Genomic DNA, 26,279 nt, shown 5'->3' with positions numbered 1-26,279 from the left:
TATGCAAAATTATAATAATTTTTTAAAATAACATATTGTCATACTACAGTCTGTTTCAAAAATTTTTTGAATATATTAATAGACCTGAAAATGTTTTTCATGCTATTTTGATAATTTAACTTTGAACTAGCAAAAATTAGTACAGTAATTTTGTTTTCTTGAAAGAAAAACCAATTTTAAAAATGAATGGTTAGGAAATATCTAGTATCTAGTGACTGATTGAAAAAGAAAGAGAAAGTAAAATAAAATTGTTGACTGAAAGAGAGAAATTTTAAATTAGAAACCAAGTTTAATTTCACAAAATTATTTTCATGCTATGGATTTAATTTTTCATTATCTATGAAGAACAAGGCCAATTGAACAGTTTTTAATGTGTTTTTGAAATGCAGTTTATATTTCATAAAAACAAACATGAATTCTGAAGATACTAGAGATATTTAAACAGCTTTCTGATATGTTGTTTATAGTCAGTTTATCTAAAATATGTTAGTGTTTTTTACAATTAATAATAAATAAGTGAGAATGGTAAAAATAAATAGAAGCATTAAATTAAAAAATTCTTGTATTTTTAAAAATTAATATTGATAATTTTGAATTTATTATTTAACATCTAGTTTAGTTTTTACATGTATAATATATATTGTAGGAGAATAATTGAACTGCTGATGCATCAGCAGTTCAGTTGTTATATTTGACATATATATATCTTATATCAAATATATATGAAAATTTAAAAATAGTATACAAATGTTCTAATGTAAATGGAACACATATTATTTAAGTTGAAATTAAGAACCATTATGAGCATACACAAAATTTGATTACTCTAGATCAGTGTTTCTCAACCTCTAACGAATCGTCGCCCCCTTCAACGTGGTATCGCCCCCTTTACTATAAATTCCGATGACGAGGGCCAAGCTAACGCCAAATTAGTACTGCATTGAATAGACTAGTGACTATTATAATGTTATTTGTTTAATTATTGTACGATATAACAAATAAAATATCTAATTATTCTTAATATAATGTTTTACTATATCGCCCCAAAATATAAATTGTTACTAATCGCCCCCTCAACATGGAAAAACGCCCACATGGGGGCGATATCGCCCCCGTTGAGAAACACTGCTCTAGATGTTGTAACATTATGCAGTGCATGCATGGATATAGACCCCCATTAAAGGTGTGATAGCAGACATATATCACTATTTAACTGTTTATATAGGCAACCTACAAGCTGGGCAGGTCAAGCGTGGGAGTGTTGCATAGTTCCAAGGTTGTTATATGGATAAAGCATGCTCTTTTCTTGCAAGCTTTCAAATGCGTATGAGTGTCGCCATTTAAACACACGTTTTCGGTTGCTGCAGCATCTGAGTAGCATCATTTGAGCCCATAATGGGTTGTAGCTCTGTTTGATCACCATTTTTTGTGAGCTCCTTGGTATGCTTTCCTTTCACCATGTCATCTTGGTGCTTAGCTAGTTGGCTAGCAAGCATTCATGTTGTGGCCCCAATGTACCTTGTGTTCAACCCCGTTACAGGATTCTTTAAGGTACAGCATAGATTTCTGATTTTTCAAAGGTGGAGAATTTATCTCAATTGTTGCAGATGAGTTTGCATAAATTCAGTAGCAGAGATAGGGGTAGGAGAAAGTTATGTTGCCTGAATATATGGCAAATGTGTGTGGAAAGGGGTCTGGTAATGGCAATTGAACTACTGACGCCTACCTCTTATTATGCAGTGTTGTGTTTGGAAATAGAGATTTCCTGACCATATTATACACGTGCAAACTTAGCATGTGAAAATCCAGCTGTGCATACTGTCAAACTGTTTAACTCAATGTTTATGAGCACTTGTATTGACTGTAATAAGAATGCTCTTCTAATGAGGGAAGCAATAGTGGCATCAACATATGGCAAAGGTTGGAAAGTGTCTGCTGGGATGATATGAGGTTGCTTATTAAATTTATGGAAAACCAAGAATAGTAGTCATTTAGGAGATCTATGTATGCGCAAATCCAAGAATGTTATTGTCGCATCAACCTCTTTCTTTCAAGTGAAGTTAATAGAGGGGTATATACTGGACATTTGTTGTTTTAAGGTAAGAAACATCTTTTCTGTTAATATCATATTCAGTGTGTTTTTACTTCCTTTCAAAAAAAAGTTATATTATGTGCCAAAGAAATTGGAAATCACACATCTGGTAAAAGATTTATGGTTGACAAAAAGAATGTGTGTTGTAGGAGAGCCATGAAGGAAAAGTTATTTTAGGGTAAAGAAGACAGAAAATCATTCTTGGGGCGTAAAAAAAAAAGATATCCTGCAATTGACGCAAATCATATATATAAAATCATTTTTATTTTTTCCAGTTTTCTGATTTTAAACTCCTACTGTGGCTTAAATTTGATGGTGGTTTATATTTGAAGCAATATGGTATTTTACATATAAATTAATATAAAGTATGCTCTTTTCTTGCAAGTTTTCAAATGCATATGAGTGTTGCCGATTGTCATCCAAAAAAGCCAACTTCTCAGACCTGAGAGGCATTGAATGGACGGCCCACTTTCCATTGAAGTATGACTTAGACTGACGTTGAGTCAATGACTTGGCAATTGATGGTTGACTGGGCAATGATTGAACAAATTTTGTTTGGCATTGCCTTCAACCAGTTTGCTTTGATATTTCTTAGTCTGCAGTGGCCTTTAGGCTAGGCACATCTATATGATATCAGATGAGTTATGTGATACAGTTGACTATTATCAGTTTCTTTCTTTCTGAAATTGTTGCTGACACCATATGAACGACCAATGATCATTTTACTTATCCATACACTCTTGTTTACAAAATAAAAAGTTATAGCAATAGTGACAATGAACATTTTTTATGGCTCTGAGTGTAGATTTGTTTGCTTTGATCACTTTTTTTAACTCAGATAATTAGCAAAAACTCTCTTTTATAACTAAGCTGCACAACTGTGGTACTTGCATGTGACATATATTCAGTTCTTTGACAAATCGGATTGTCAGACTGAGCAATAAATTGCTAATTGGGCTACTGTTTCTGTAAATTGGATATTAAAATTTTTATGCTATAATTTGTATGCCCTAATTTTTTTCTTTTAATCTATTTAAAATTGACATAAAATAGCATGTGTAGAAAACAAAATTTTGACAGTTTTAAAAGTAATATTAAAATGTTAAATATTTACCGTATTTACTGGAATATAAGATGACCTCACGTATAGGATGAGGTGTGACTTTAAAGATCACAATAAAGAAAATTAGATTTAGTAATACAATTCTAATTTTGTGTAATCACAAGTAAAATATTAAATGAATGTAAATGCACACACAGTTGACCCCTCCTATAACACTGTTGATAATTCCATTTTATATGAATTCCATGTTGTACGAGTTACTTAGATTTTACAAATACGTGAGCCGTTCACAGCCCGGCACACGTATTTGTAAAATCTAAGTGACTCGTATACAACATGGAATTCATATAAAATGTAATTATCAACAGTGTTATAGGGGGGGTCAACTGTATTGTTTTGCAAAAATTACTGGCATTTTAAATGTTAATGAAAAATCTCATAAAATCGACAACATTTGTTCATGTAAAGCTGGACAATTGGGAACCTTTTTTGCACTAATTTTTAACAGTTGAATTCGCTCTTCGTCGATTACACTTATAAGTTTCTCTGAATTCTGATTTCTGAATAATCATCTGTTTTCACGTGGGAATGGATTAAATCTTATATTGTGCTCCCGTGTAATTTTGGAATTTCAGTCTGGAATTGAATTCATAAGCTTTGCTTCTCCTATTGCTATTCATCTTTACTTCTGATAATACACAAGAACGATTCAAACGACCCAGATAAAATACTTATGTTTTTAAATACCAGAGGGTAAGCATTTGGTAAAAAATTCAAATACATGGTTCACAAAAATTATTTGCAAAAACTGAAAGAATCTTTTGCTCATGCATATAAGATGATCTAGGAATTTGAAACTGTGATAAATGAATAAAAATCTTGTCTTATAACCGAGTAAATATGGTATTTAAAAATCTATGAATACATTCAAATAGGACATTGTGAATCTCATTATAAAAAAATATACAATATAATGCTATAACAATATATCCATCAAAAGTTAACAAAGATTTATACATACAAATTTACATTAGATATTAACTTTTTAAATAGAAAAAATACATTTTTGTTTTCAATGAGTATGTGTTACCATATGAAATGAATTTAGCAAATTATATGAATAAATCAACGAACATTTCCAAGATATCTGATTAATTTTTTTTTTATGAAATGAATCTGAAATATAATTATTTTAATGTTTAACAAATAATATACATTTTGATAATTGCAGTTTCTCAATACATAGGTCCTGACACTGCTGTATAAAATTAATTATGTTTCATTTATTTGTTTCAGATAAAAGAACATGAATAATGGCTGACGCAATGCATGCACATCTTCCATTATTTTCCCTCTTCTTCCTACAACAACTAGAGATTACGTATTCTTCAATGGTGTAGTTACTTGTATTAGCTGTTGTTCATGTTCTTTTATCTGAAACAAGCAACAAATGGAACATATGAATAATTTTCAGTAGGGGGTGACAGGACTTTGTGCCCATGTACTGTACATAGCTTATAAATTGTTTAATATCATAAGTGAATAAAAAGTCCAATAATTTTAAAAAATTTTAATTTATTACATAATAATTATACAGACTGTACAGATGTTATATACTGCTAACATATTCAAATATCGATTCTATATATTTTTCATTAGTCTTCATTATCTGATGCAATGTATCAAAATCACTAGAAATATCAATATTTCTATACTTAAAAAATATTTATACTACTTAAAATATAGTCTTACTACATTACTTTGTTTGACTAATATCAATGTAGATGAAACAAAATATATAATTTTATTATTTTTATAATAGTTATTGTATTTGCTTTTTGAATGTAGGAAAAGATGACATGAGTCAAATGATTCATCAGGGGAAAAAAATTCAGCGACATATCATATAAAATTTAGTGACAGTTCAATATCAGTTCATTGAAAGAAAAGAACTGATATTGAACTTTGTTGTCCATCTTCACAACAATTGTGATTAGGGGAAATTAAAGTTTGGATCTTTTTTTCTCCTGTTAACATTATATCTTTTGACATATTATAGATATATGGAGACTATTCTCATTCTCTGGCTGGGAAATAAAGATAGACCACAACTAATTCTTATATTGAATTTGGTCAAACAATGCATAGGCTTTACCAAATCAAACTAATCTAATAATTTTTCTATAAACTTGATATTTACCAGGACATACTTCCCACATTATAGGCATTCTGATAATATTCCTAAAATAAGATTTACCACAAGAGTACTTTGAAATTTACAATTAATAATGCCAGGTGTAACAATTATTGCGATGGATACTTATGAACTTGGGTGAAGCCAGTGTAATAAGCTAGTTACCATATAATTTTTAAATCTCAAAAATACCAGGCTTATAAAAAAATGAAAAAATTTCATGTATTGATTTTTCACTCTTTTATAAGCCTTTTTTCCTTACTATTTTTTCTACTAAACAGTAGAAGAGCTTCTTTAAACTGATATACCCTGGCATAGTCTTTCTGCAGACTTGGAATACATTTGAACCCTAGCCAACAAAATAAACTTTTTACCATTTTCTAAGGGAAAAATTTGCTGCTGCATGGAAAAGTTAAGTCAAACAGACATTCTTCCTCACTATTATACCATACGTTTCTAAATTCAACACTTGTATCACTGGTGAGTTTTCTGTTTAGTCCCTCCATTGAACGATTTGATGTTGTTTTGTAGGAAAAAGAAACATTTCCATTGAAAGGGCACTTTTCATGATGGCCGACTTAATTAAGGAGAAGGCAACGATTGTGACCGTTTTGCTAAATAATTAAAGTAACTCACTTAACCATTATTCAAATAAATCATTTTATTCAAATGAACCTTTATCTGTATCATTTTCTTCTATACTGGGTCTTTCAATCATACTCAATTTTGGACAAATTCGTGGAGGTAGTTTGTTTCTGAAAAAAAGTTTAATATTTCAATATTGACCAAATTATCCAAAATAATTGTGTAATCACATTTTTTATCATATACAGATTGTTCATTAATCTGTCTGCTATTACAGCATCCACAGCAAGAGAGAATTGATAGTTTCTATAAATGAAATTTACTTGTTTCATGGATGCTGTCATGTTAGTTTGTTAAATACTCTTTGTACCATTGTTTTTGTTTGATAGGGATATCATTTAAATGCCTAGTTTTTATAATGTGGATTAATCCACATCATTTACATTAGAAAAACCAGCATTTACACAATACCCCTACTGCACCAAAACAGTGGTACGAAGATAGATCAAACTTTAGGTCTCTCATTTCCAAACACCACAATATATCATTAAACAAGAAAAATGTCAATACTGTTCAAAAACGTTTGTGGAAAAATTTAATATCTTTTAAGTGAGGGTATTTTTGATTCAATTGACAGAATAAATTTGGTATAATCATATTAAAAGATCTCAACAATAACTATACAATTAATGAAATTTCTTTACATCCCTGAAATCTCCAAAATACCATTAATATACCAAAATTTTATCTTCTATTGTCAAATAAATCAAGAAATATAGTGTCTGATTTTTTCATGTTTATGTTTTTTGAATATCCAAGTAGCTTGCAATCAAACCATAGCTTATCTGATATAAGAAATTATAACAAAAATAAGAAGATTACCTGATCTGGTTTATTTATAACGTATTCAATTTTTTTATGTATTTCAAAGAATATTTTTTAAATAAATGGCAAAGAATAATTGTATACAGTCTCTCCTTGGCTTACAACAGGGTTATGTTCCAAAAAACACATCATAAGTTGAAAATAAAAATAAATAAATAAATAGTCTATATACAAATTTATACAGTACTGTAATGTTAATGCTATGGATCCAGACATCATGGCAGCCTTTAACCAGGCATAGCTCATCATCACTTCGCCCCACATGGAACACCTAAGATGGTTGGTGGCTGTTCATATATAAATCTAGCCTTATTGCTACACGCATCAATTATAAAGAGGAGTTGGTTTTGTCAGTAGTCTAGCAGGTACTGATTGACATCGATGTTTAAATGCCAAGATCTGCTAGCCATACAAATGCACATGCATGACATGACATATATTTCTCAAGTGTTGGATTTTAACAATTCATCAAATATTCATATTCCAAATGCTTTATGTTCCATCAGAATTCCTTTTAACACCTAAAGAACTTGGAAGTTCGAAAACGTTAGTGGTAAACTTTCTCTTTTGTTTTTTCATTGCACATTGGTCATCAGTTTATAGGATATGTTGTTTACTGTAATGTTGCATATTGTACAATATGTAACATGAGTTTGGGCTATTGTTGATTGCAATAGCCCAAACTCACAAATGATTGCCATAACTGCCATGCTTAGATATTATCTTAAGTTTTTCATTGAGATACAGTGGAGCATTTTGCAGACATAATGAGTATACTGTAAATCACAAGATGACATAAGATGGTATATATAAAAAATAGTCTCAAGAAAGATCATTAATGCATCAGTAGAGTAGCTTGAATTCAAATTCTGTTTTTCCCATGCTTTTGCTTCACTTGCATCAGTCATCATATGTGCAAAATATCTTTTGTCAAAACATTGTAAATCAAGTAGCATCTGTATTATGCCATATCATGTACCAGGTACTCTGATTATATAAGATTAAATATTAATGATAATTAAAATAAAACTATTTAAATATTTGTTAAATTGTTGAAAATATATTTAATAATATTTATGTATTAAATATAATATAAAAAATTTATAATTAAAATTTTACATGCTTCTGTATAATTAAATTGTATTAAATTATGATTTTGTATAATCTAATTAAATTTGTAATTATTTAAATATCAAGAGCAGCTTGTTTTTATTACATAAATATACAAATTTGTTTTTAGTTTGTTCCTAAACATGTAAGATAAATTTAACTGAATGATTTACTTAACTAATGGAATACAAATAAATTCAACTACTCAAAACTGGAAATAAATTAATAAACACTGCACAAATAACCAATATCCAACAAGAAAAAATTACAAGAAAGTAAACGTTTTCACCTGTGTTTAACGGACATTGTGATCATTAAACATAGTTGAAAACAAATAGAATACAAATTCAAATAACATTTTAATTTTCTCGAATTTTGTTATTTAAATTCGTTCTGTTAGTCAAATATTTTATTGTAAGCTAAAGATGTTTCTCAAAAAGTCAAAACTGTTGTCTATTAAAAAAATTAATTACTAAATTATAAAGTCAAACAAATTGTGAATATTTTGTACTACTAGAAGTATATTTTATACTAAATTTAATCTAATAGTTTTTTTAAATATAAGCAATATTTTAGTATACATAATTCAAAAAGCTAAGTTCTTTTATAATCATTGTGTTAATTTTGTATTTAAAATATTATTGATTTATTGATTGTATAAAACAAATAAATATAGTTGTACATTTTACTTTTAAACAATAGCTGATTTTACTCTTTTTTAGAAGAAATATATAGTATAGTATTGTTTTACACAGAGGTTGCATGTCAGCAGATACCATGTAAAGCAAAATTAAGCATAAATTTATGCTCTACCCTAAGTAATCACAGATGGTTGCTTAGCCATTTATATAATTATTTACAGTTAATAGAAAACAATTAAAATGTGTTTAAAACATTTTACTTATTTTTTACTATAATGAATAGCATTTATTTCAATGTTATTAAATATTTAGAGCAAAAGTTTACTATACAATATTGAGTACACTAGAAAAAGATACATGCAAACTAGGATATTCACCACAGTGAGTGGCATTTCAGTAATTCTTCATGTTGGGAATGTCAGATGCTGGAGAAACATAGTTTGCTGAGTTAGGTTCAGTGATACCCAAGAGCAGGTTAATCAACCATTAGCCAGTTGTGAAAACAAACATGAATCTGCATACATAAATCTCATGTAAAACAAGAACCAACTATACTATAAAATGAAAATTTAAACTCATATTGTCATTTGGTGATAAAATAAAAAATGTAAATTCACAAACATACATTAATAAATAAAAATAATACCATTTTATTATAAAAGTTATGCATGACTGAAAATTTACATATTAATATTTCTATATTTTTTAATTTAATAAATACAAGTTATATTCAAAATATGTAAATTTTTGACAGGAATATTATTTAAATTCTCACAATACTTAATTATAACATTTATTCTTATTACAGTTTTTTTAAAACTTAAGTTTTATAAGGAAAGAATACAGTGTTAAATCACTTTTAATATAATGAAGAAATTTTAGAATTGAAATCATTTTAGTACTATTTCTTTGCAACAGATAAATTATATTTATTTTCATATATGTGATGATTTTCTTACAAATTATTTTGTATATTTTAATAAATGACAAATTTCAAAATAAACTAGAAATGCAATGTCCAAATTTTAGTAAATATTAAAAAATTTTTACTAAAATTAATTGTCATAGTTATCAAAGGGATTTTTTGAATAACTTCAGAAAAATGATATAATATTTTTGCTTGTAATATTATGAAAATTATTTACAATTATTTGTTTACAATATAATGAATTTAATTGCTTGAAAGATTTTTAGATTATTTTGGCATATTTGAGAACAAATTGCTTAAATATCAAAATATTGTTTGAGAAAAATAATTTGAGGAAAAATTATAAATTTCAATCTGCATTATTTATAAGAAAAACTTAATTTCAAAATATTAATTAGAACTGTTCTAGTTACAATTATTTTTAAGATAAATTTCCTTTAAATAATAATTAACATCATTAGTTTAATGTCAGATTTATATAAATGTCATGAATAAATTTTAACATATTGAAAATGTTTAATTATCATACATTATTAAAATCAATAATCAAGATATAAGTACTGATATTTTTCTTATTGAAATAAATATAAAAGTTTTTTGAATACATTTTCTTCACTTTTATTTTTAGAAAATCAACATTCTTTAATGTTTTAACTGCCAGTCAAGTTGCTGCTGAGAATTTTCCATTCTGCACCATTGATCCTAATGAAAATAAGTATTTAATAAATTTAATAATTTTATATATTTAGAAAATACTTTTTCAGATTATAATACTGTAAATTATGTATTCAAAAACTCACTATTTATGAGTTTAATAAACTAACATAGTTTAAATAATAAATATTATTTTAAAAATACATTGCTATTCAAAATGAAAAATTGACTTAAAGGTACTTAAATTTCAAGAAATCTTACAAATTTAAATAATTGAAAGCATTTGATTATTGTTTTAGATACGTCGAGTACCTGTTCCGGATGAAAGATTTGATTACCTTTGTGAATATTTTCAACCTGCAAGGTAAACTTAAATATTTTAAATAAATTTTGTAAATATGTAATATAATTAAAATTATTTAAAGCTGATAACTTTAAAGTTGGATAATAAGGAAAACAGTTTAAAAAATTGTATAAAAAATTGAAATATACAGGTATCCCTTGATTAACACGGTTAATTAATCTACCATGTATACAAAAATCATGTTAATCAAATATGGTATCTATGTTAAGTAAAGACAGCTGGTAAAACTGCATTAATTAAAACTTCTGTTGCATATATAAAAAGGATTCCTGCAATTAATTTTGCACTTTAATCAAATCCAGTGTTAAGCGAGGGAAATCTGTAGTATATATTTTTTTATCTTTTTATATTACAACCTTATATTGAAAAGATACTCTTTTCATGTTAAAAATGAGAACAAAATTATAACATATATTGCTCTGTAACAAATATAATTTCTTGATTTTATTTTATATAAAAGAATTCTCAAGGATTTTGAAATCAGAAAATGCAAATTAATATATATTAGTTTTTAATTTTGTACTTAGATAATAAATATTAAGGTTTTCTTTTTAACATATTTTCTAAAATTTCATTTAGAATTTTCAGACAGAATATTTTATTTTTGTATGATTTATGGAGAAATTTCAAAGTTGATTATGTTATTGTTATAATTATGACATGAGAAAATTATACAAATTTTTTGTTACATTATTTTTATTGAAATATGTTTATATTATATATATATATATATATACACACAGCATACTTTTGCCTGGAATGTTATAATTTCTCTTACAATCATTATTAAAGTTTTACATTTGATCTTATGATTAATGTACTATAAATTATACATGATTTATGTTGGTGTATTTTCTAAAATTCTTTAGAACAAATATTAATGATGTACTGTGGTATTAGAAGTTTTAATCTTAAAAAAAAAAGGATATAAAAATTAATTCTCTGACATCTAACTTTTGTGAAATATTTTAATTAATTAATTTAACACATTTAAATAAAATTCCAGTTTAATAGCTGATAAGGAAATGAGAGCAATGTCATCCAATGCCAATTAATACCTTTGATTTATATACACTTTTTGAATTTAATTTTAATTAATTATCTTCTCATCATTCATATAGTGTGTGAGATATTTATTAGCCGGATTTTCCTTTCTGATAAATTTCCTTCAAGCAACTCAACATCAAAATTTGATTGATTCCCATATTGATAAACATTTCATGATCTACAAAAATTTAATTGCTTTTTTAAAGAAAGAGTAATAATTAATTTTATGGATATTAAGTAAAAAATAATATCCGAGTTTAATTTTCATTAAGTTTTTTATGGTCNAGAATCTTTTGCTCATGCATATAAGATGATCTAGGAATTTGAAACTGTGATAAATGAATAAAAATCTTGTCTTATAACCGAGTAAATATGGTATTTAAAAATCTATGAATACATTCAAATAGGACATTGTGAATCTCATTATAAAAAAATATACAATATAATGCTATAACAATATATCCATCAAAAGTTAACAAAGATTTATACATACAAATTTACATTAGATATTAACTTTTTAAATAGAAAAAATACATTTTTGTTTTCAATGAGTATGTGTTACCATATGAAATGAATTTAGCAAATTATATGAATAAATCAACGAACATTTCCAAGATATCTGATTAATTTTTTTTTTATGAAATGAATCTGAAATATAATTATTTTAATGTTTAACAAATAATATACATTTTGATAATTGCAGTTTCTCAATACATAGGTCCTGACACTGCTGTATAAAATTAATTATGTTTCATTTATTTGTTTCAGATAAAAGAACATGAATAATGGCTGACGCAATGCATGCACATCTTCCATTATTTTCCCTCTTCTTCCTACAACAACTAGAGATTACGTATTCTTCAATGGTGTAGTTACTTGTATTAGCTGTTGTTCATGTTCTTTTATCTGAAACAAGCAACAAATGGAACATATGAATAATTTTCAGTAGGGGGTGACAGGACTTTGTGCCCATGTACTGTACATAGCTTATAAATTGTTTAATATCATAAGTGAATAAAAAGTCCAATAATTTTAAAAAATTTTAATTTATTACATAATAATTATACAGACTGTACAGATGTTATATACTGCTAACATATTCAAATATCGATTCTATATATTTTTCATTAGTCTTCATTATCTGATGCAATGTATCAAAATCACTAGAAATATCAATATTTCTATACTTAAAAAATATTTATACTACTTAAAATATAGTCTTACTACATTACTTTGTTTGACTAATATCAATGTAGATGAAACAAAATATATAATTTTATTATTTTTATAATAGTTATTGTATTTGCTTTTTGAATGTAGGAAAAGATGACATGAGTCAAATGATTCATCAGGGGAAAAAAATTCAGCGACATATCATATAAAATTTAGTGACAGTTCAATATCAGTTCATTGAAAGAAAAGAACTGATATTGAACTTTGTTGTCCATCTTCACAACAATTGTGATTAGGGGAAATTAAAGTTTGGATCTTTTTTTCTCCTGTTAACATTATATCTTTTGACATATTATAGATATATGGAGACTATTCTCATTCTCTGGCTGGGAAATAAAGATAGACCACAACTAATTCTTATATTGAATTTGGTCAAACAATGCATAGGCTTTACCAAATCAAACTAATCTAATAATTTTTCTATAAACTTGATATTTACCAGGACATACTTCCCACATTATAGGCATTCTGATAATATTCCTAAAATAAGATTTACCACAAGAGTACTTTGAAATTTACAATTAATAATGCCAGGTGTAACAATTATTGCGATGGATACTTATGAACTTGGGTGAAGCCAGTGTAATAAGCTAGTTACCATATAATTTTTAAATCTCAAAAATACCAGGCTTATAAAAAAATGAAAAAATTTTATGTATTGATTTTTCACTCTTTTATAAGCCTTTTTTCCTTACTATTTTTTCTACTAAACAGTAGAAGAGCTTCTTTAAACTGATATACCCTGGCATAGTCTTTCTGCAGACTTGGAATACATTTGAACCCTAGCCAACAAAATAAACTTTTTACCATTTTCTAAGGGAAAAATTTGCTGCTGCATGGAAAAGTTAAGTCAAACAGACATTCTTCCTCACTATTATATCATACGTTTCTAAATTCAACACTTGTATCACTGGTGAGTTTTCTGTTTAGTCCCTCCATTGAACGATTTGATGTTGTTTTGTAGGAAAAAGAAACATTTCCATTGAAAGGGCACTTTTCATGATGGCCGACTTAATTAAGGAGAAGGCAACGATTGTGACCGTTTTGCTAAATAATTAAAGTAACTCACTTAACCATTATTCAAATAAATCATTTTATTCAAATGAACCTTTATCTGTATCATTTTCTTCTATACTGGGTCTTTCAATCATACTCAATTTTGGACAAATTCGTGGAGGTAGTTTGTTTCTGAAAAAAAGTTTAATATTTCAATATTGACCAAATTATCCAAAATAATTGTGTAATCACATTTTTTATCATATACAGATTGTTCATTAATCTGTCTGCTATTACAGCATCCACAGCAAGAGAGAATTGATAGTTTCTATAAATGAAATTTACTTGTTTCATGGATGCTGTCATGTTAGTTTGTTAAATACTCTTTGTACCATTGTTTTTGTTTGATAGGGATATCATTTAAATGCCTAGTTTTTATAATGTGGATTTATCCACATCATTTACATTAGAAAAACCAGCATTTACACAATACCCCTACTGCACCAAAACAGTGGTACGAAGATAGATCAAACTTTAGGTCTCTCATTTCCAAACACCACAATATATCATTAAACAAGAAAAATGTCAATACTGTTCAAAAACGTTTGTGGAAAAATTTAATATCTTTTAAGTGAGGGTATTTTTGATTCAATTGACAGAATAAATTTGGTATAATCATATTAAAAGATCTCAACAATAACTATACAATTAATGAAATTTCTTTACATCCCTGAAATCTCCAAAATACCATTAATATACCAAAATTTTATCTTCTATTGTCAAATAAATCAAGAAATATAGTGTCTGATTTTTTCATGTTTATGTTTTTTGAATATCCAAGTAGCTTGCAATCAAACCATAGCTTATCTGATATAAGAAATTATAACAAAAATAAGAAGATTACCTGATCTGGTTTATTTATAACGTATTCAATTTTTTTATGTATTTCAAAGAATATTTTTTAAATAAATGGCAAAGAATAATTGTATACAGTCTCTCCTTGGCTTACAACAGGGTTATGTTCCAAAAAACACATCATAAGTTGAAAATAAAAATAAATAAATAAATAGTCTATATACAAATTTATACAGTACTGTAATGTTAATGCTATGGATCCAGACATCATGGCAGCCTTTAACCAGGCATAGCTCATCATCACTTCGCCCCACATGGAACACCTAAGATGGTTGGTGGCTGTTCATATATAAATCTAGCCTTATTGCTACACGCATCAATTATAAAGAGGAGTTGGTTTTGTCAGTAGTCTAGCAGGTGCTGATTGACATCGATGTTTAAATGCCAAGATCTGCTAGCCATACAAATGCACATGCATGACATGACATATATTTCTCAAGTGTTGGATTTTAACAATTCATCAAATATTCATATTCCAAATGCTTTATGTTCCATCAGAATTCCTTTTAACACCTAAAGAACTTGGAAGTTCGAAAACGTTAGTGGTAAACTTTCTCTTTTGTTTTTTCATTGCACATTGGTCATCAGTTTATAGGATATGTTGTTTACTGTAATGTTGCATATTGTACAATATGTAACATGAGTTTGGGCTATTGTTGATTGCAATAGCCCAAACTCACAAATGATTGCCATAACTGCCATGCTTAGATATTATCTTAAGTTTTTCATTGAGATACAGTGGAGCATTTTGCAGACATAATGAGTATACTGTAAATCACAAGATGACATAAGATGGTATATATAAAAAATAGTCTCAAGAAAGATCATTAATGCATCAGTAGAGTAGCTTGAATTCAAATTCTGTTTTTCCCATGCTTTTGCTTCACTTGCATCAGCCATCATATGTGCAAAATATCTTTTGTCAAAACATTGTAAATCAAGTAGCATCTGTATTATGCCATATCATGTACCAGGTACTCTGATTATATAAGATTAAATATTAATGATAATTAAAATAAAACTATTTAAATATTTGTTAAATTGTTGAAAATATATTTAATAATATTTATGTATTAAATATAATATAAAAAATTTATAATTAAAATTTTACATGCTTCTGTATAATTAAATTGTATTAAATTATGATTTTGTATAATCTAATTAAATTTGTAATTATTTAAATATCAAGAGCAGCTTGTTTTTATTACATAAATATACAAATTTGTTTTTAGTTTGTTCCTAAACATGTAAGATAAATTTAACTGAATGATTTACTTAACTAATGGAATACAAATAAATTCAACTACTCAAAACTGGAAATAAATTAATAAACACTGCACAAATAACCAATATCCAACAAGAAAAAATTACAAGAAAGTAAACGTTTTCACCTGTGTTTAACGGACATTGTGATCATTAAACATAGTTGAAAACAAATAGAATACAAATTCAAATAACATTTTAATTTTCTCGAATTTTGTTATTTAAATTCGTTCTGTTAGTCAAATATTTTATTGTAAGCTAAAGATGTTTCTCAAAAAGTCAAAACTGTTGTCTATTAAAAAAATTAATTACTAAATTATAAAGTCAAACAAATTGTGAATATTTTGTACTACTAGAAGTATATTTTATACTAAATTTAATCTAATAGTTTTTTTAAATATAAGCAATATTTTAGTATACATAATTCAAAAAGCTAAGTTCTTTTATAATCATTGTGTTAATTTTGTATTTAAAATATTATTGATTTATTGATTGTATAAAACAAATAAATATAGTTGTACATTTTACTTTTAAACAATAGCTGATTTTACTCTTTTTTAGAAGAAATATATAGTATAGTATTGTTTTACACAGAGGTTGCATGTCAGCAGATACCATGTAAAGCAAAATTAAGCATAAATTTATGCTCTACCCTAAGTAATCACAGATGGTTGCTTAGCCATTTATATAATTATTTACAGTTAATAGAAAACAATTAAAATGTGTTTAAAACATTTTACTTATTTTTTACTATAATGAATAGCATTTATTTCAATGTTATTAAATATTTAGAGCAAAAGTTTACTATACAATATTGAGTACACTAGAAAAAGATACATGCAAACTAGGATATTCACCACAGTGAGTGGCATTTCAGTAATTCTTCATGTTGGGAATGTCAGATGCTGGAGAAACATAGTTTGCTGAGTTAGGTTCAGTGATACCCAAGAGCAGGTTAATCAACCATTAGCCAGTTGTGAAAACAAACATGAATCTGCATACATAAATCTCATGTAAAACAAGAACCAACTATACTATAAAATGAAAATTTAAACTCATATTGTCATTTGGTGATAAAATAAAAAATGTAAATTCACAAACATACATTAATAAATAAAAATAATACCATTTTATTATAAAAGTTATGCATGACTGAAAATTTACATATTAATATTTCTATATTTTTTAATTTAATAAATACAAGTTATATTCAAAATATGTAAATTTTTGACAGGAATATTATTTAAATTCTCACAATACTTAATTATAACATTTATTCTTATTACAGTTTTTTTAAAACTTAAGTTTTATAAGGAAAGAATACAGTGTTAAATCACTTTTAATATAATGAAGAAATTTTAGAATTGAAATCATTTTAGTACTATTTCTTTGCAACAGATAAATTATATTTATTTTCATATATGTGATGATTTTCTTACAAATTATTTTGTATATTTTAATAAATGACAAATTTCAAAATAAACTAGAAATGCAATGTCCAAATTTTAGTAAATATTAAAAAATTTTTACTAAAATTAATTGTCATAGTTATCAAAGGGATTTTTTGAATAACTTCAGAAAAATGATATAATATTTTTGCTTGTAATATTATGAAAATTATTTACAATTATTTGTTTACAATATAATGAATTTAATTGCTTGAAAGATTTTTAGATTATTTTGGCATATTTGAGAACAAATTGCTTAAATATCAAAATATTGTTTGAGAAAAATAATTTGAGGAAAAATTATAAATTTCAATCTGCATTATTTATAAGAAAAACTTAATTTCAAAATATTAATTAGAACTGTTCTAGTTACAATTATTTTTAAGATAAATTTCCTTTAAATAATAATTAACATCATTAGTTTAATGTCAGATTTATATAAATGTCATGAATAAATTTTAACATATTGAAAATGTTTAATTATCATACATTATTAAAATCAATAATCAAGATATAAGTACTGATATTTTTCTTATTGAAATAAATATAAAAGTTTTTTGAATACATTTTCTTCACTTTTATTTTTAGAAAATCAACATTCTTTAATGTTTTAACTGCCAGTCAAGTTGCTGCTGAGAATTTTCCATTCTGCACCATTGATCCTAATGAAAATAAGTATTTAATAAATTTAATAATTTTATATATTTAGAAAATACTTTTTCAGATTATAATACTGTAAATTATGTATTCAAAAACTCACTATTTATGAGTTTAATAAACTAACATAGTTTAAATAATAAATATTATTTTAAAAATACATTGCTATTCAAAATGAAAAATTGACTTAAAGGTACTTAAATTTCAAGAAATCTTACAAATTTAAATAATTGAAAGCATTTGATTATTGTTTTAGATACGTCGAGTACCTGTTCCGGATGAAAGATTTGATTACCTTTGTGAATATTTTCAACCTGCAAGGTAAACTTAAATATTTTAAATAAATTTTGTAAATATGTAATATAATTAAAATTATTTAAAGCTGATAACTTTAAAGTTGGATAATAAGGAAAACAGTTTAAAAAATTGTATAAAAAATTGAAATATACAGGTATCCCTTGATTAACACGGTTAATTAATCTACCATGTATACAAAAATCATGTTAATCAAATATGGTATCTATGTTAAGTAAAGACAGCTGGTAAAACTGCATTAATTAAAACTTCTGTTGCATATATAAAAAGGATTCCTGCAATTAATTTTGCACTTTAATCAAATCCAGTGTTAAGCGAGGGAAATCTGTAGTATATATTTTTTTATCTTTTTATATTACAACCTTATATTGAAAAGATACTCTTTTCATGTTAAAAATGAGAACAAAATTATAACATATATTGCTCTGTAACAAATATAATTTCTTGATTTTATTTTATATAAAAGAATTCTCAAGGATTTTGAAATCAGAAAATGCAAATTAATATATATTAGTTTTTAATTTTGTACTTAGATAATAAATATTAAGGTTTTCTTTTTAACATATTTTCTAAAATTTCATTTAGAATTTTCAGACAGAATATTTTATTTTTGTATGATTTATGGAGAAATTTCAAAGTTGATTATGTTATTGTTATAATTATGACATGAGAAAATTATACAAATTTTTTGTTACATTATTTTTATTGAAATATGTTTATATTATATATATATATATATATACACACAGCATACTTTTGCCTGGAATGTTATAATTTCTCTTACAATCATTATTAAAGTTTTACATTTGATCTTATGATTAATGTACTATAAATTATACATGATTTATGTTTGTGTATTTTCTAAAATTCTTTAGAACAAATATTAATGATGTACTGTGGTATTAGAAGTTTTAATCTTAAAAAAAAAAGGATATAAAAATTAATTCTGTGACATCTAACTTTTGTGAAATATTTTAATTAATTTATTTAACACATTTAAATAAAATTCCAGTTTAATAGCTGATAAGGAAATGAGAGCAATGTCATCCAATGCCAATTAATACCTTTGATTTATATACACTTTTTGAATTTAATTTTAATTAATTATCTTCTCATCATTCATATAGTGTGTGAGATATTTATTAGCCGGATTTTCCTTTCTGATAAATTTCCTTCAAGCAACTCAACATCAAAATTTGATTGATTCCCATATTGATAAACATTTCATGATCTACAAAAATTTAATTGCTTTTTTAAAGAAAGAGTAATAATTAATTTTATGGATATTAAGTAAAAAATAATATCCGAGTTTAATTTTCATTAAGTTTTTTATGGTCTAGTTGCAAAAGTATTTAATTAACTGTATAAATGCTATATTAAACTATTTTATTTTAATTAATCTAAAGAATTGCAAAATGTCTATTTTGAATAAATTTTAACTTCTAAATATACAAATATTTAAAAATTAAAATACATATATACAGAAAGTAACAGAAATTAAAGTATAATTCTAAAACAAGAATTTAAATATTCTTGAATTCTTATCTTATATTAGAAGTTTAAGTTGTTTTATCTGAATTTATTGTATTTAATAAATTTAATTAAGTATATTGATATACACAAATGTGCTTTTAGTCAAAATGTTTTGTATTTTACATAGTATTTTTTTGAGAAAAGGGAATTTATTATAATCTATTTTGTACATAACTATATCATCCTTTAAATAAATTAATTATCTATAGTTTAAGAGAAGAAACTGGTTTATGAATTTTAAAATTGTTTTTAGTAATTTTATTTCTTAAGTTTACTATACATTAAATGTCAAAATAAATACAAAATTATACAGTATCCTGTTGGATAAGGGGCACAATTAGGAAACTATTTTGGGGTGTGGTTGTTATGCAAAGGGAAATGAAGCATTTAGACAGATGTATGGTTTGCGACCCAAGGGTCACATCGAATCTGTCACAAAATATTTTAGGAATAAGTTACGGATGATTTAAAATATTTAAAAATAATTTATTTGGATAAGATGGATTAATTCTATATTAATAGTAATAAAATAAAAAAAGGAACTGTTGTAATTATAATTTTTTTTTTTATAACTCATTGCCACTTTCTTAAGTGGCTCATTCTGACATATCATGCATCTGCTACATTGTACTAGCTAGCTAGTTTGGGTGGTCCAACATCATATTTGCTTCACTTTTTTACCTCTGTAATTATGTGAAGAAAATTGATATGTAATGGTAACTTTAAAAAGGCAATTCTGCATCTTCCAACTGGAGTTTTCCCCCTCTTAATCTTAGCTTTCTTAGTCTTAAGATTGCTTTAAGAAAATTGCCAAGTGGATATAATATAGGACAAACACAATATTTTAGATTCTCAGTTTTATAATTTTTGTTGATTTTGAATTATTTTCATTTCCTTATTAAAACAAAACAATTTAATAGAAAGTTTTTAATAGAAATTAGAATTAGAATTTCAAGTTAACTTTGATTATTCAATATGCTATTGCAGTGTTTGAATATATGTAAATATTTAAGCAATAAACTTTTATGCTTTATTTACATAGTATTTTAGGGAGATTAATCTTTTTTTTAAGAAATACTGATTTAAAGTGGTGGCACAACAAGTACAACAACCCCTCCTTAATTATGTGGAATGGGTGATTTATAAGATTTAATTTTTGTAATTTAGAAAAGATTTTGTTATTCTGCTACAACATGTTTTTCGATCAACCTATTATTACCCAGTCACTTCATAGGGTCAGCAGTTCTTAATGGCCACGACCCTACCATGATGCATCTGTACTGGGGGGGCAGCTTCTTAAGGGCCGCAAATTCTCCAAAGATTAGTATCGCTCCCGTGAAGGGCTCTTCTATTAGTAGGGATATTATATATTGGCTGAGATCATAGTATATTTTATTCCTAATTTATACAAACACTCTAATGATGTGCTTATTTAATTACGTTTAATTAATTATAATCAAAATATAATTAAATAAATGATAGAATGACGTGATCATTCAATTCATAATTTTTTCTGCCGAATTTAATTTATAGGGATAATATCTGCAATATGAGAGATTAATTACGGAGTTTAAAATAGAGAATTGCGTTGACGGCCATCTGATAAGTGTATTTTAACGAATTATTTAATTTTTAAACCTCCGAATTTTTTAGGATTTTGAAAATCGATGGAATGTAATAACTGTTAGAATTATGTCTTGTTTGAAGATGAATTTAATTTCACTTTTATTCTCTCGCTATTTAATAAAGAAGAAAAAAAAGCAATTAAAATAGAGACAACTTAAGACGTAATTGGAGTATTAAAATAACGTAATCAATAAGAGAATTATCTTATTTCAACTCCAATACATTGCTGACTAATATTAAGTAGAATCCCATCTGTGTCGAGTATTTCAGGAGCAGCGAGTGCATTAGCCAGGCACTTTCAATCAACAAGGGGCGAGCATCTAATGGATAAAGTGGGTTGGGCTGACCACTGTCTAATACTAGCATACGTCGTAGTTGTTGGGTGGTAGGAAGTGATAAGGGGTTGGCATACAGCATGCCAGACAGCTCTCTCCCCCGCGCATCCCCTTCTGTTTTCTAACTATATAGTGCACTCACTCTAATTATAACGATTCATCTATCCTCTGGTACATGGGAGGTCCAGATATAAGCTAAACACTCATGTAAATATACGAGAACCCATCCCGACAGGGATTTTTTTAATAGATAAAAGGCTCGGTATCTCACCTGATTTGCGTCGTCGGGTGTGGTGACCGAGTGTCTGTCACTAGTTTGTCCGGATTGCCAACTGATGTCATCATTTATGGAGTTAACGACAGCGAGGGGATTGCTGCCGTATGGGCGTGGTTCTCGACATCAAAGATACTGATTGGACAGTCACTGGGGAGTCATTACCACTAAGTTGACCTTCTGCGACACGGTGTCGGGTTATTTGGTATCTTTGTAGGTTTTTTTGTTATACACGCTAAAGAGAGACATTTTGATTTGATTAACGACAACTTCTATTATGGCAGACGACTTCTCCGTTCAGTTCCAGGTGAAGTCTTAGGTTGACGCTGCGATGTTCATCTATGGAATGTACAATTAATCGCACACGGAGTTTGCATACTGTGATAAGTGTGCGGGCGAAAAGGGAGAGGGATGCGAGAATCATTAATCATACGACAGCCCTAGGCAGTGGCTGTCACGACGGACAAGTAGTCAGATATAAGAACGACTTCCTACACTTATGCAGCTTGTCATAGATGGTTTGCACCCGTTACACTCGACTGAAATAGAATAATTATCCAAGATAGTTTTTGGCAATTGTTGAACCAAGTTGCTCTTTCTTCCTTACTTTTATTTAAATATATAGGCCTATATAAAAAAATTCTAAACTTTCGGATATCATAAAATTAAATAGACTATATTTGACGGGTAGTAAGAGATTAATCATAGATAAAGAAATATCTGTTTTGAGTTGTTTTATCTCTGAAACTAAATTAATAAATTGAAAAATATGGTAGCCCTATAATTTTAATACAGAAATTAATCAAAAGTCTCATTCGAGCGGTTTCGACCATCGTTTACGGTTTCTTCTGTAGAACACATTATAAAAAATATAAAAATAAAAAAGGCATACTTAGTTTTGTGCTGTACAGGACTCGATTTTTATCTACCTGGTCTGCCTTTCTCCTCCCCCTTCGCTCATGATAAATGATTGCCACGTAATTTCACCTCAAGATAATTATTGTGAGATCAAAATAATGGCTTTCCCTGAAGCCGAGACGTAATTTTCACACATCCCCCTATGTACTGCCATGTCAGGAATTTGATCCTGTCCAGCGATAAGAGGTGGCTGATTGCTCGTCGTTTATCTGGACAGCGGATCGCGGTTTTGCCTACTAGATTAAACACACCTGGAACGAGTCGGAGAACAGGAAAGATTAGCATGCACTTTTGCAACATCTTTCCAGGTGTTAATGGACAATTCGGCATAGTTCCACAAGTCATGTTATATCGATGCTATTCGACTTCTTATTGAAATCCATCTCGTTGAGCATTTGAGAATGATTAAGGAACCCCACCCCTGTCGCTTAGAATGTTTGGGCACGGCCACCTGATGGTTCTGACATCATCATTCAAACGTTGCCCGATACCTCGTCCCATAAATCATACGGCAACGTTGTCTTATCTCTCACCTTCTATTACTGTAATTTGGGACTTAAAATCCTCGTGGCCTGAGCCCCCTCCCCTCCCAAAACCTCCTCCAGTGATCAAGATGAATTAACGGCCCGTTTAACTCCCTCCACCGAGATAATGGTAATCATCATGAGACCTACAAGACGTGACCCACCATTGGTACTAAATGTGTAAATATAGAATTTTATATCCACTTTTATCCACAATTTTCACACCTAAGGGCATTTCCACAACCTTTCGTTTCGTAGCTTCTGAAAGAAGCTGTTGTACTTAAGCCTCGGAATAATGTGGAGCTGCTAGGATTGTACGACCAGACAGACATCTGGCCTTTTTTAATTGAACTTATTGCCTTTCTCATCTTAACTTCACACACCTGGTGGACAGGTGTTAGGTTACGAGATATAACGGCAAAATGCTACAGTCGCAAGATTTTATTATTAAAATCGGTTCGGACTGAGGTACACTTATCGATATGCCATCTTTTTCTTAAGATGGGGCACGCCGCCAAATCACTGCTAGCTAGAAGAGGGACATAATTAAGGGTGGTGCTGGCTGGAAGGTATCTGTGCATCAGGGCACTCCTCCCACATTGAATTGATGTGGTAGTTGTCATGTTTTTACGCTGCCATCTGTCATGGTCCCTGTAAAATAAAGTGACGGGGAGGTGATGCTCTAGACAGGAGGTGGGACACCTGACAACTCCGTGACGTCATGCCGACTTCTACTCTAGTTTGATACAAGGTCAAGGTCATGCAACATTGTCATTCTACAACTTAGATCTTTGCTATCTTTCACAGTAATTCAGTCGTCTTTTAGTCACACTATATTTCCGCATTCTATAGTCACACTATATTTCCGCATTCTAAAAGAAAGGTTTTGAAATTTTTCTTTTCCTTTACTCCGTTAGTAATGCACATTTCTGTTTTTCTTTTCTATGTTGTAGCAAAGTTCCAGCCTTTCTTAACGTAGTGGATATTGCTGGATTAGTAAAAGGAGCAAGTGAAGGCCAAGGGCTGGGCAACGCTTTCTTGTCACACATCAAAGCTTGTGATGCTATTTTCCACATGTGCCGTAAGTTTATTTATTATACTTTAATTAATAAATCATAACTTTTGTATGTAAATAAACTGCTAAGTTTTTGTAGTTTCAGATTTTATCATTAGATTCTCGTCAAAATTTTATTTGAAAAATATTAATCTATGTTTTAACAGTTACAGGACAGTACAAATAAAGCTAGTTTAGAAAGATATTTTGTTTTAAATCAGCCATTTATTGGTAAAGTGAATTATGAACCTGTTGATAAAGAATTTGTTAAAAGTGTTGTAAGACACTCTTCTAGCTAAAAATATTTATTGGTGGATCCAATTTGTGACAGTTTGTCAAAAGAATTCATTTATTCTGAAACTTATACATTTGGAAGACATTGACAATACTAGAACAAATATTGTGCCTGGATGGTCTTTCTCTGCCATAAGTCATTCCGCCTACCTCTCCATTAATCAAACTTAGATTTTCCAGTAACCACCCACCTTTGGCTGGATAGAGAGAAGACATTAATCTCTCGGAGTCCGAAAAGTTGTGGAATAATACTTTGAAGCAGAAACTGTTCCTCTGGCACAAATATAGATTCGAGCAGGGGTCAATTAGCGACCGAATCCTGGCATAGAAAAGGTTTAAGGTATGGGAAGCTGGACAGTTGGTGAGCCCGAACCTATCAGCTAACTGGGCGTGCCATTCCATCCTCATCCTTTCCTGTTGATTGGACGATTACAGAGTAGAGGCCGGGTAGATCCCTCGATATTGCTCCCGAGGGGCGGAGTATCGCGTGAGTGCGTGTTTGTTGTGTAGAATGTTATGATTCACACGTCAGAAATTCTCTCTGCGTTAATTAGTTTCTACAGCCGTAATCTGGACGCTGCAGATGTAAAGTCTACGCAGACGCAGTACCGATATTGAATTGAAGGTTCTTTTTCCAACGGCCACTGTATGTGTCATATGGATTCCACGTGCAACACACACACACATACACACACACACACACACACAGACACACACACACTGCCCACCTCTACACGAATGATTAAACGGACGCCTCGGGCCTCTATCATCTATCTTAGCAGAGTTCTGCTGTCAACTGGAGATTACAGGGTACGCTGCGTCCGCCATCTCTACGTTCTCCTTTAATTGCCGCTAACGTTTACGGGACCAGACTCACGCGAAATTTTCGCCCTGCTCTCTCCCCACATAGAGTTTGGATTTTGTTTACCCTGACGGGGATCCAGGGCCCTGCGGATACGAACCATGGACCCGCATCAAATTACAGGGTTGTTGGGTTGGATGGGCGGATCTCCCAGGTTCCGTCCTTTCTATCCATTACTTGCGGAATATAATCCGTGCGGAAGTAAAGAACTTCCTTCCCACGGTTCTGTCAACAGGAAATTGCCATAACAATAGACAGATCAATGTTTTTGTCCACTCTTCCTGTAAGAAGTGGCAGTATTCGTCGAAGCCCAAATTATATTGGTCGAATGGGTTATCAATTCGTAAAGAAACAACAAGAAATAAATAAAATAGAAGCAATGCCTATTACTGAATAGACAGAGCCAAACTTGACAAGTCGGTAATATCGTAACGGGGGTGGATCGCCTGACATCGGGTGACACCCCGGG

The 26,279-nt window shown here is 28.6% G+C and overlaps 1 protein-coding gene across 1 annotated transcript in view; it reads left to right on the top strand.

The window, feature by feature from the left end:
- The window catches only part of LOC111621421 (obg-like ATPase 1), a 57,625-nt gene that overhangs the window by 16,090 nt on the left and 15,256 nt on the right, over positions 1-26,279 (top strand). The window contains exons 2-5 of the mRNA XM_023363547.1: positions 10,127-10,213; positions 16,565-16,566; positions 18,342-18,396; positions 24,554-24,681. Of these exons, the coding sequence (XP_023219315.1) occupies positions 10,127-10,213; positions 16,565-16,566; positions 18,342-18,396; positions 24,554-24,681 (272 nt within the window). The remainder of the gene's footprint in view (positions 1-10,126; positions 10,214-16,564; positions 16,567-18,341; positions 18,397-24,553; positions 24,682-26,279) is intronic.

Source organism: Centruroides sculpturatus, unplaced genomic scaffold (genome assembly GCF_000671375.1).
Source record: "Centruroides sculpturatus isolate CEXI.00-Female unplaced genomic scaffold, Cexi_2.0 scaffold270, whole genome shotgun sequence".
Taxonomy (NCBI): Eukaryota; Metazoa; Arthropoda; class Arachnida; order Scorpiones; family Buthidae; genus Centruroides; species Centruroides sculpturatus.
The sequence above is the reverse complement of the archived record's forward strand: the minus strand, read 5'-3'. Positions and strand labels throughout refer to the sequence as shown.